Source organism: Arvicola amphibius, chromosome 7 (genome assembly GCF_903992535.2).
Source record: "Arvicola amphibius chromosome 7, mArvAmp1.2, whole genome shotgun sequence".
Classification (NCBI taxonomy): Eukaryota; Metazoa; Chordata; class Mammalia; order Rodentia; family Cricetidae; genus Arvicola; species Arvicola amphibius.
The window spans coordinates 93,845,698-93,858,132 of record NC_052053.1 but is presented as its reverse complement, the minus strand read 5'-3'; the positions used below and the strand labels follow the sequence as shown (position 1 = coordinate 93,858,132).

The following is a 12,435-nucleotide window of genomic DNA, read 5'->3' as shown; positions in this document are numbered from 1 at the left end:
CTGGTGCAGAGGCTATGGAGGGGTGCTGCTTACTGGCTTGCTCTTCATGGCTTGCTCAGCCTGCTTTCTTACAGAACCTAGGACCACCCACCCAATGATGGCACCATCCACAGTGGGCTGGGCTCTTTCCCATTCATCACTAATTTTTAAAAAAATGCCTTATTGTTGGACCTTTGGGGCCATTTTCTCACTTGAGGATCCCTACTTTCGAATGACTCTAGATTGTGTCAAGTTGATGTAAAACTGGCCAGGACAATGACCTTAGACTCCTGCTCCTGCTCCTGGGACTACAGTGTCTACAGTACACCTGGCGGGAATTGGCTTTGTGGTGAAGGGAGACACTTATACCTTGCTGGTCCTGGAACTTACTTATAGAGTCCATACTCACCAGAAGCTCTGGCTCCTCTTGCCTCAGCCTCCTGAGTGCTAGGATTATAGGCATGTACTACCATGCCAGATTTCTACAGGAATTAACTTTATGTTTGGTTTTCTTAAGCTTCATTCTTACATTTCATTCCTGGTTTTCTTTGCCAGATATGCCTACTAATAAAGTTGAACAGATACCATATGGAGAAAGAATAACTCTGCGCCCAGATCCATTGCCTGAAAGGTCAACTTTTGATGCAGGTAGGGTTTCCAGAGAAAAGAGTCATTGTAAGCTTAACTTTACGACCTAATTGTTAAAAGAGTTTCTTCCCTAGCAAGATTAGGTTTTCCTTTAACATCACTAAAAGATTCTTAAATTTGAGACATTGATTTATACTACTTCTGAAGTTAAATTGTACTTCTTGATTTTAGTTCTGAAAACACTTAGAGTTCTTACATTGTATTGTTTTTATAGAGCATGCTGGCCAGCGTGATCGATGCGATAGAGACAGAGACCGTGAACCTTATTTTGACCGTCAAAGTAATATAGCAGATCATCGAGATTTTAAAAGGGACCGAGAGCCACATCGAGATAGAGACAGGGATCGTGTTCTAGACTATGAGCGGGATCGATTTGACAGAGAGCGCAGACCCCGAGACGACAGGTATACTGTGAAAAGTGTCTTTGCTATGTAAGTAAAATATCATGTGTAAATTCAGCAAAAGCCAGGTTTTTGGTTTTGGTTTCTTGTTGTGTGATTTTGTTTTTCATTTTTTCTTTTTCTTTTCTTTTCTTTTTTTCTTTTTTTTTTTCTTTTTTTGAGATAGGGTCTGTCTATTATATAGCTCTGACTTCCCTGAAACTTGCTATAAAGACCAGACTGGCTTCCAGATCACAAAGATGCACCTGCCTCTGTCTCTTGAACGCTGGGCTTAAAGGCATATGCTGAACGCTGGGCTTAAAGGCATATGCTACCACGCCTGACCAAAAGTCAGCATATCAAAGAGAGATTTAGTGAATCTCATCATGTAGAATTTGGAAAAGAAAGAGCAGTTACTAGGCAAGTTAGCTTGAATTCCAGAGAATTAAATGGGAAATGGAGAGAGACAAAAGAAAACACAGTAAATTGTTTTTATTTTTGTTTTGCTTTTCGAGATAGTATTTCTTTGTGTAACCCTAGCTGTCCTGGGAATGGTTTATAGACCAGGCTGGCCTTGAACTCACAGAGATTTGCCTGCCTCTGCCTTCCTGAGTTCTGGGATTAAAGGTGTACACCACCAGTACCAGCATGATATTATTGATAAAATGCAACCAATACTTATAGGCAAGCAATTTATTTTTACAATTCTTGAGATTTTTAGGTAGATATAAAGGAAAAAGGCAAGTTTAAAATTAAATATTGACTGTGGAATAATTGCCATAGAGACGATGGGCAGATAATGATATTGTTATAAAGCAGAGACTTTCCAAATAGTTATATATTTACCAAAAACTCTTATAACACCCTGTAGGAATCAGTCATATCGAGACAAAAAAGACCATTCCTCATCCAGAAGAGGAGGATTTGATAGGCCATCCTATGACCGGAAGTCTGATAGACCACCCTATGAAGGCCCGTCCATGTTTGGAGGTAGAGTAATGCCTTAACAACAGCTGTGCTGAAAGTGGAAACACATAGAGGGGGATTTTCATTGTAGCTATGGAGCTAAACGTTCATCGTAACCATACTTGATTTCTTAGAAGATGGTAACATTATTTAAAAAATAGTAACACAATTAATAAAATAAAATTTAATTTTTATACTTTTAAAGGAGTTTTGAAAACAGAGTTACTTATAATCCACCACATACCATACTACAACTTCAATTTTATATATTTCTCTTGTTTTCTCTTTAAAATTATTATTATTTTATTTTTTATTTCTATGGGTACTTTGCCTGTATGTATGTGTGTGTACCATATGCATGCCTGGTGCCCAGGGAACCCCTGAAAGTGGAGTTAGAGATTGTTGTGAACCATCATGTGGGTACTGGAGTTGCACCTTGGTCCTCTGACAGTGCAGTCATCACTCCAGCCGCATTCTCTTTTCATACTTATTTAGGAAGTTATAATTGTGAATAAAGCCAGGAGTTTTTCTTGTGTGTGTGGTGTTTTGTTTTGTTTTTGTTTTTTGCTGTGCCAGGCCTCAAATTCAAAGTCTCACACATGCTGGGCAAATGCTAAAATGCTAAGTTGAATCCCCACCGATAAGTAAAGTTGTCTTGTATTTCTTCTGTTTAATAACTGCATCTTATACATTTACCCATATTCAAACATCCTAGTGGCTCCATGATGTTGCATGGAATTGATAAAGTATAAGGTGCTTACTGTTAGACATTGAATTTGCTTTTCTCTCTTCATTACCGTGAGTTGCACTTAAACTAGAAACTCCCACCTAGTCACAGGAATAGCCTTTCCTAATCGATGACTCTAGCTCTTGAACTATGAAGTGAAAAAGTAATAGAGCCTGCACAGAATCAGTCATGCTTGGGTTATCCCGCAGAATATGTACTCCTCCATGTCCTCTTGCTGAATAGTTTCCCATATTTAATATGACTAATAATGAGTTCAGTGTTTTACAGAACAGTATGTTTTCCCCAAATATTCTAGTCTTTTTATTTTCTCAATTGCAGTAGATTTATGTATTTATTAAATTTAAAAGTGACCCTTAACTCATTAAGCCTGATCTGAATTATAATTAGGAAGAGAACAAAAAGTTATTACCTTTCACAATAATTACTGTGTAAATTGTGTTATTCTACTGCTGGAACCTAGGAGAACGAAGAACTTATCCAGAGGAGCGAATGCCCCTGCCAGCTCCTTCCCTGGGCCACCAGCCACCTCCAGCACCACGGGTTGAGAAGAAGCCCGAGTCCAAGAACGTGGATGACATTCTGAAACCCCCAGGTCGGGAGAGCAGGCCTGAAAGAGTAAGTGCCATGAAGCTGACTAGTAATTGTTGTGAATATAAAAATGGTAAGAGGGCGGCTTATTTCTTTTATCAACTTAGTTAGTTTGAAGAATCTTTTTTTTTTTTTTTTTTTTTTTTTTTTTCCCGAGTCAGGGTTTCTCTGCAGCTTTTTTAGAGCCTGTCCTGGAACTAGCTCTTGTAGACCAGGCTGGCCTCGAACTCACAGAGATCCACCTGCCTCTGCCTCCCGAGTGCTGGGATTAAAGGCGTGCGCCACCACCACCCGGCCCTAGTTTGAAGAATCTTGAGTAGAATTTTTCTACTCAACTTTTCTGCAACTTAAAAATACTGGTTTCAAAGCCTCGTAGCATCTGAAATCAACAATCTTAGACACTGCCTACACTTTAAAATATTAAAAAATTTTAGAGCCAGATTTCTTTGCAAAAATAATGTTTGAAATTTCTAAAAATAGTTTGTGAAAGCTTAATTAATTGCATTTTGAAGAAAGAAAAAGTAGGTTTGACTTTTTGATATGTGGAACAAAAAGGGTGATTAGGAGACTTGTTTAGGTTTAATTTTCTGATGTATTCTCTCTCTGAGATATATATGTATGTATATATTAATATATATGCTTTGAAATTTTTCTAATATTGAATAATCTTATAATAAAGATTTCATCCATATATCCAAATTCCACATATATGGATTAATAAGTCATTGTTTTTATGAGTGTTTTTGCCTATGTGTGTGTAGTGCACCATATGTATGCCTGGTGCCCACAGAGGTCAGAAAAGGGCGTCAGCTTCCCTGGGGCTGAAATTACAAATGGTTGCGTGCAGCCTAGTGGGTGCTAAGATTGAATCCAGGTCCTATGCCACACTACACTTACAAATGTCAGAGTCAGAACAGCTTGTAGGAGTTGGTTCTCTCCACCATGAAAACCCAGGGACCAGACATAGAAACTGTGGCCACGGAGGCCGATGCCTTTACCCACTGAGCTTTCTCGCTTGACTCAGCTGTTGGTTTTTATAGATGCACTTCATCAGGCTGAGGAAGTTTTGTTCTATTCCTATTTTCTTGAATATTATTACTCACAAAGGGTTGTTGGGTTTTGTTACATGCTTTTTTTTCTTAACATTAATAGAGATGATTGTATGATTTTTTTGTTTTAGTACATTGGCATAATTTAATACAGTAATTTATTTTCATGTTAGTTGGTGCTACTAGAACAATTTTTTCTGTGTTGCTGGATCTGGTTTAAGATCATTATTATACATTCATAATATATATGAATGATATGATCTGGTTTAAGATCATTATACATTCATAATAGATATGCTAGTTTTCTTGTCATGTCTTTGACTAGTTTTGATACAAAGTGATGTTGACCTCATAAGTTTGGAATTATTCCTTCTGGTCTTTGGAAGAATTGGCACTCTTTAAATATTTAGTAGAACTCAGTGATGGAGTCTTCTAGGCTTTTCTTTATTAGTACTTTATTATTATTATATGCATGGGTATTTTGCCTGTGTATCTGTACCGCTTGCATACTTAGTACCTGTGAGGCTCAAAGAACATCAGATCCCCTGCAACTGAGTTACAGGTGGCTGTACCGTGTGGGTGCTGAGAATCAAACCTGGGTCCTTTGGAAGAATAGCCAGTGCCCTTAACAGCTGAGCCATTGTTCCAGCCCTGTTGGTGCTTCTTTGTTCATCTGTTTATCAGTTTACTGTCTTTTTCTGATCCTGAATCTTCCTTGATATAGACATCTATACCTAGAATATCCCTTCAGACATTTGTTTAGTTTTATTCCATGAGCTGAGTAATGATGTGTCTTTCTTTTCATTCCTGTTAGAATATCTTCTGATTTATTTGGGCCATTGGTTTTTAAGTAGTTTGTTCCACATAAATATTCATTTCCTTTGTTCTGCTTTTGCTTTGTCTCTTAAGACAAGGTCTCAGGTAGAGCAGGTTTTCTTCTGACCTTCCTCTACCACCTGAGTGCTGAGATTAGTCATTTCCCACGATACTGGGATGGCGCTCAGGGCTTTCTGAATGCTAGGCAAGCATACAGAAACTGAGCCAAATGAGCTATATCCTCCAACCCCACACAAAACAAAATCTCTACCCTCATTGTGTTTCAGATTGTTGTCATAATGAGAGGATTGCCTGGCAGTGGAAAGACACATGTTGCAAAACTTATTCGGGTGAGTATGGGAAAACAAAAAAGAAAAGGATAAGAATTGCTGTGTTAGTAGGCAGTGTGTTATTCATTCAGTTAGCTCCCATTTGATCAGTTATAGAGGCCATAGATCCTTAGTAGATGCTTTATCTACTTAGACAAATAACTATGCCTCTGGTTGATCAGAAATTTTTATTTTATTTAGCCACAAGTGGGAACTTTAGTGTGTTTGTCAATTTGGTTCACTTTTTTTTTCTTTTAAATCTTCTTGACTGTTGTATTCTTAGGATAAGGAAGTAGAATTTGGAGGACCTGCACCCAGAGTTTTAAGTCTAGATGATTATTTCATCACTGAAGTAGAAAAAGAAGAAAAAGATCCGGATTCTGGAAAGAAAGTGAAAAAGAAGGTATGATGTGACCTTCCTAGACCTTTTGGTGGGATTTTAAGGAAAATGCATTCAGGGAGAGATGGGGTTGTTTGTTTTGTTTTTTGAGATAGGGTTTGTTTATTGTTGTTTTGAGGCAGGGTCTTACCACTTATCCCTGGCTGGTCTGGAACTTCAGGTAGACCAAGTTGGCCTTGAACTCACGTGGATCTGCCTGTCTCACCACCTGGGGCTTAAGGTGTGCACCACCACTCCTGGATTGAGATGTGGGGGTGGGAGGGTGTTGAAGATGACCACTTCCTGTCTTCTGGACACCAGTTTTGGTACTTAGGTGTGAAGGATGCATAGTTATTCTGTCTCGGTGTGAACCAGGCTGAGCCTGCTCCTTCCTTCTGCTGACCCCTGTCTCTGTGGGATTTAGGTGATGGAATATGAATATGAAGCTGAGATGGAGGAGACCTACCGCACCAGCATGTTTAAAACGTTCAAAAAGACTCTGGATGATGGCTTTTTCCCTTTCATCATTCTGGATGCTATCAATGACAGAGTTAGACATTTTGACCAGTTTTGGAGTGCAGCAAAAACCAAGGGTTTTGAGGTATGGTCTTAAAGAACTGTTGAAGCACTTTTAGTTTGAGTTTTTTATTCTTGGCCTTCTCATTACTTATTTTTGTTTAGGTGTATTTGGCTGAAATGAGTGTCGATAACCAGACTTGTGGCAAGAGAAATATTCACGGAAGAAAGCTTAAAGAAATAAACAAGGTGACTTTTCAGAAGCAGGGCTGGCGCACCCCAAGCACCATTCTTTCAGCGTCAGCGCTGCTGTCTCACACTCACTTTCCTCATTTCGTTTTCTGAGTGTCTTTTCTGCCTGTATCAATAAATGTTTTCCTTTCTGTATTTTAACTGGAGGGGCTTGCCTAGCTCTTCTTGGAACTAGCCTATTCAAGTTGTAGCATTAATTGCATATATCTGGACAGCTTATTTGGCCTTTATTGGAGTAGTTGTCTGAGATAACTTGTCTTGAATATCTCAATAGATGGCTGATCATTGGGAAACTGCACCTCGTCACATGATGCGTCTAGACATTCGTTCCTTGCTACAAGATGCTGCAATTGAAGAAGTAAGTGTGCATCTTTGCCTCAAATGCAGTTAAGATTAAGCAACACATACTTCACCTTCTTTACATAGAAGTCTAAAACTTCCAGAAAAATTACATGAACAATGTAAGAGCATGTTTTTACCTTTTAACAATCTTAATGAATCTGATATTTTCCCACATTTTTCTTTATGAATATAGCTTAGTGACATTATTATACCATTACTGTAGAATCTATGAGAGTTAAGTTGAATAACATTAGCCAATGTCCTTAAATATATTGATGGCTATCTTCTTTTTTTTTTAAATATTTATTTATTTATTTATTTATTATGTATGCAATATTCTGTCTGTGTGTATGCCTGCACGCCAGAAGAGGGCACCAGACCCCATTACAGATGGTTGTGAGCCACCATGTGGCTGCTGGGAATTGAACTCAGGACCTTTGGAAGAGCAGGCAATGCTCTTAACCTCTGAGCCATCTCTCCAGCCCCTGATGGCTATCTTCTAAGAACAAGGATGTTCCCTAACAAACTTAGTTAATTATAAAATTTAAGAAATTTAGCTGGGCGGTGGTGACACATGCCTTTAATCCCAGCATTCAGGGAGGCAGAGGCAGGCAGATCTCTGTGAGTTTGACGCCATCAAGAGATACATAGAGAAACCCTATCTTGAAAAAGAAAAAAAAAGTTAACATTAGCTGAGCTGATGACACACATGTCATATGACATATCACATGACAGATCTCTGTGAGTTTAAGGTTAGCCATTTCTACAGAGTGAGTTCCAGTACAGTCAGAACTACATAGAGAGACCCTGCCTCAAAAAAAAGGTTAACTATATTAAGTAAAATAAATTTCTTATTTGATTTTTGTTTTTTTAATTTACTTAACCCCATGTTCCCCCTAGGTCATACCCCATAGCCAGTTCCGTAATTTGACATTTGAATTTCCTTGAGTTAGCTTAAAAATAGTCTATATTTAGCTTTCATCACCTGTCTTGATGGTGTACTTTATAACCCCTTTTTGGGTAGGATGAAACAGCCACTGTATGGTCCTGACTGGCCTGGAACTCCTTTGGTAGATCAGGCTGGCCTTGAACTCACAGAGAAGGCATGCACCACCATGCCCAGCTTGATTTTTTTTTTTTTTTTTTTTTTTTTTTTTTTTGGTGGGGTAGGGGGGAGAGCAGTTTCAAGACAGGGTTTCTCTGTATAACAGCCCTGGCTGTCCTGGAACACTCTTTGTAGACTAGGCTGGTCTCGAACTCACAGAGATCCACCTGCCTCTGCCTCCCAAGTGCTGGGATTAAAAGTGTGTGGCACCTCTGCTGGGCTCTTTATAACTTTTTGTAATTGGAACAATGGCTCCCTCAGTAAAGTGCTTGCCATGAAAGCATGTGACCTAAATTTTGACTCCCATCACTCATATAAACACTGGACACAATTGGCCCTTACTTGTAATCCAAGTACTTTGGAGGGGGGTATAAGAGATTCCTGGGGGCCGTGTGGTGGTGGTGCATGCTTTTAATCCCAGCACTCCAGAGGCAAAGGCGGCGAAAGGATCTCTGTGAGTTTAAGGCCAGCCTGGTCTACAGAGCAAGTTTCCGGACAACCAGGACTACACAGAGAAACCCTGTCAAGAGAGAGAGGCAAGCAGGCAGGCAGGCAGAGAGAGAGGAGAGAGAGAGGGAGGGAGGGAGGGAGGGAGGGGAAAGAGAGAGAAAAATTGATCGATCAATCGATCACTGGGGCTCAGTGGCTAGCCAGTCTAAATTGGTGAGCTCCAGGTTCACTGAGAAGCCCTGTCTCAGAAAATAAGGTGATAATACACCTTTAATTCTAGCACTTTGGAGGCAGAGGTCAGCCTGGTCTGTAGATTGTGTTCCATGACTGCCAGGATTACACAGAAACCCTATCTGGGAAGAAAAAAAAAAAAAGTAGAGATCAATAATTGAGGAAGACGCCTGCTGTAAACTTTGACCTACACCAAAGTCTCATACTGAAGCATACACACATATACCTACTGTTTCTATCTATTTATTTATTATTATTTTTCAATATTGTAGGGCCTGGAGAGATGGCTCAGTGGCTAAGGCACTGAGCTGATTTTTTAGAGGACACAAGTTCAATTCTGAATACACATCTAGTGGCTTCTAGCCATCTGTAACTCTAGGGGATCCTATATCCTCTTCTGGTCTTCTCAGTCACTGTACACACTTGGTACACAGATATCTATGCAGGTAAATCACCCATACACATAAAATAAAAATAAAGGTTAAAAGAAAATCCCAGACTCAGACTTATAAAAATTAGTTTCTCAGACTACCATAAAAAATAGAATTTTTATGCATGTAGACCAGTTGTTCTGTTGAGTGCTCATCAGTTTGGGTTGGCTGCTTCCATTAATTTAGATTTAAATTAAATAGCAGACAGGGCTCTGGAGATGACTGAGTGGCTAACAGCATGGTGGGGGAAACTAATTCCTGCAAATGGCTCTCTGATGTCCTGCTGTGCGCTAGAGCAATGTGTGTGCTCGCACACAAGTGAATGAATGAATGAATGAACAAATAAATGTGTAAAACAAACTTTGGTAGGAATGCTGCACCAATTACGTGTTCTCAGTGCATCACGTTTGGTTCACATCACTTGAGATGCCAGTTTGCCTCATTGCAATTTAGGCATTGGTCTAAACCTTGGCACCCGCGTCATATTTATTGGGTTTTTACTTTTTCGATTTGCAATAAGTATTCTATAAGTATCTATTAGTTTCTTTTTCTCCCACACACTTTTGCTTATTGCTCACTCCTGATGGTGGTTATTAGCTGGAAGAGAGTACCATGAAAAGACAGTGAAGTTCTGTCTCAGTCACCTGTGTATTTCTCTTTTGTGTGACCTTGTTCTTTGAATGGTGCTGTTTTTAAATGTGTGATTCTGTGGCTTGGGAGCAGACACTCCTGTAGCCCAAATTTATAGCCACATGTGATAGAGTTGATCATGCCACCTTTTAAAAACATGCTCTTTTTTTCTGGCTTTCATGAGTTCATGTACTGCCTTTCCATTTATCTCCATATCATCTCAACGCAGTCTCCTTTTCTAACTTAGCCTTTCCAGACCTTACGAAATCACTTAGGGGGCTGGAGAGATGGCTCAGTGGTTAAGAACACTGACTGTTCTTCCAAAGGACCTGGGTTCAATTCCCAGCACCCACATGGCAGCTCACAACTGTCTGAAGATCCAGTTGCAGGGGATCTATTACCTTCACACCAATGCACATTAAATAAACCATGAAAAATATTAAAAGAAAGAAAGAAAAGAAAAGAAATCACTTAGGCCGTTGTCCTAAGCTCAGTTTGTTTTGTTTTGTTTATGTTTTGTTTTTCAAGACAGGGTTTCTCTGTCTTGTCCTGGCTGTCCTGGAACTCATTCTGTAGACCATGCTGGCCTCGAACTCATAGAGCTCTACCTGCCTCTGCCTCCCACATGCTCAGTTTTTAACTTCACACATATAAACAGCCTATTTCTGAGATTGCTAGTTTTATGCCCATACTAGTTTGCTAGATTGCCTCTTAGGTACCTTATAAAGACTAGAATATCACTACCTTAAAAGTAACAATTTTGATGAGATCTGATGACACAAGCTTTTAATCACAGCGCTTGGGAGAGGGATTGTTTTCTGACGTCTCCCCGAAACATGGCATGTCAGTGCAGCCGGCTTTCCTGACTGTGCTCCTCTTCTCCATCCTCTGTCCCTGTTGGAGGAGCCGCCATGTTGGAAACACCAATCTCTTCCTTATACCAGCTTTGGTCGTTTCCTACCAGTTTGTGTTGTTCTATCTTGTTACCTTCTAAGTACTTTCACATCTCTGTGCTCTCATAGTTGTTATTGTGCCCCTGCCCCCATTTCTCTTATTTTGGAGAAATACTCATTAGAAGTTTTTAAAAGTCTGCATCTTTTGAGGATTAAAAAACAGGTGACCCATCTACTTAGAGTAAAATATTTTGCCTAACTTTACAGGGATAAAGATGAAAATTCCAGGAATATCTTTCTATGGTCTTTTAAAAAGTCCCAATTCAAAGTTCAGGGTGTTCAGATTTACATGGTATATGGCAGAGAAGAGCCTGAGTCAACATTTCCTTAAATACTAATGCAATCCTTTTTTTAAAAATGATTATTGGTATATTGTAGGTAGAGATGGAAGATTTTGATGCAAATATTGAAGAACAGAAGGACGAAAAGAAAGATGCAGAAGAAGAGGAAAGCGAACTGGTAGGAGACAGACCAACCACTTTGAGCAAAGTGTCTCTTTGTTATTCTTAAGGAGTGTTTTATTCAGATCTGTAGTTAGATTAAATAGTGTTGATACACACTTTTTACAGTACAAGTTTCCATAATCATCTTCATGGAGGCTTTGGATTCCTTTTATTTTTCCCTAGTTCAAAAAAAGCTCTTGTGTTGTTAAAAGAAAAATTTAGCAGAGTACTAAGAAACTCATCTTTGTACTCATCTAACTGTGGGTGGTTATAAGAGAATATACTTTTCAAAAAAGTAAATTACATATGAAAGGGCATTTTTTTTCCATTCTAGCAGCTATGTGGTATAGCCTGTCCAGTATATGCATATTTGTGTCTTCTTTGCTTTAAGATCTCAAAATTGAGTTCTGTCACTTAAGGCAGAACTTATTGAATGAAGAAGCAAAGGGCTGCCACTGGCTGCTGGAGTTGTTCTTATTTTGTCTTGTTAAGCGATGACAAAAATGACTGTGTAGGCAATGGATTTTTACCAAGGCTGATAAAATAATAATGTTAGTGTAAAGTTCTGTGTACCTCCTGTAAATACTTTTGATTACACCTCTGAAGATGTTTTCCTTATCCTGTCACTCAAGAAATGAAACCTATAAAATTACTGACATGTTAGTGTTGGCTAATGAGGTACGGAGATTAACAATGCCTTTGAATAGTATTGCTTTTTAAATCCACGGTATTATTTGCTTTATTTGCTATTTCAGCTCTTGCTAAAGTTGCTTCTCATATTTCTTTTAATGAAAATGTACAAACGGAGATTTCTGATTGCTGTCCCTTAAAACATAGTCTATAAGGAGTGGTCTCTTCAAACCATGTGTGACATAGCAGACTCTGATAGAAACTGTGTTCATATAGCGTTGGTGTCGACCTCTTCATTCCTAGATTTTTAAAATGTGTATTAAAAAATAAGCTTTAAAGTTAATGATAATTGAGTCTCAGTATGTTTTTTAAGTCTTATTTTTCTTAATCAGGTTGCATTTTGACATACATACTCTAATATGTGAGCAGGAAATTTACTTAAAGGCCACACTGTTCTGGGTAACTATTAACCTCCCTAACTACTTGTATTAGACAGTGACTATGAGGAATTCACAGTGTTATTAGCTTTTGGAAGCTCCATCTTTTGTGGCAGTTTTATTTCAGGATATG

General features: G+C 38.9%; 1 protein-coding gene across 2 annotated transcripts in view; it reads left to right on the top strand.

The window, feature by feature from the left end:
- Nucleotides 1-12,435, top strand: part of Ylpm1 (YLP motif containing 1) — a 75,887-nt gene that overhangs the window by 48,852 nt on the left and 14,600 nt on the right. For both annotated transcript variants that reach the window (XM_038337716.2, XM_038337715.2), the window contains 10 exons: nucleotides 535-627; nucleotides 842-1,031; nucleotides 1,879-1,997; nucleotides 3,182-3,336; nucleotides 5,462-5,524; nucleotides 5,787-5,906; nucleotides 6,307-6,483; nucleotides 6,564-6,647; nucleotides 6,925-7,008; nucleotides 11,171-11,251. In XM_038337716.2, coding sequence (XP_038193644.1) covers nucleotides 535-627; nucleotides 842-1,031; nucleotides 1,879-1,997; nucleotides 3,182-3,336; nucleotides 5,462-5,524; nucleotides 5,787-5,906; nucleotides 6,307-6,483; nucleotides 6,564-6,647; nucleotides 6,925-7,008; nucleotides 11,171-11,251 — 1,166 coding nt within the window. The remainder of the gene's footprint in view (nucleotides 1-534; nucleotides 628-841; nucleotides 1,032-1,878; nucleotides 1,998-3,181; nucleotides 3,337-5,461; nucleotides 5,525-5,786; nucleotides 5,907-6,306; nucleotides 6,484-6,563; nucleotides 6,648-6,924; nucleotides 7,009-11,170; nucleotides 11,252-12,435) is intronic.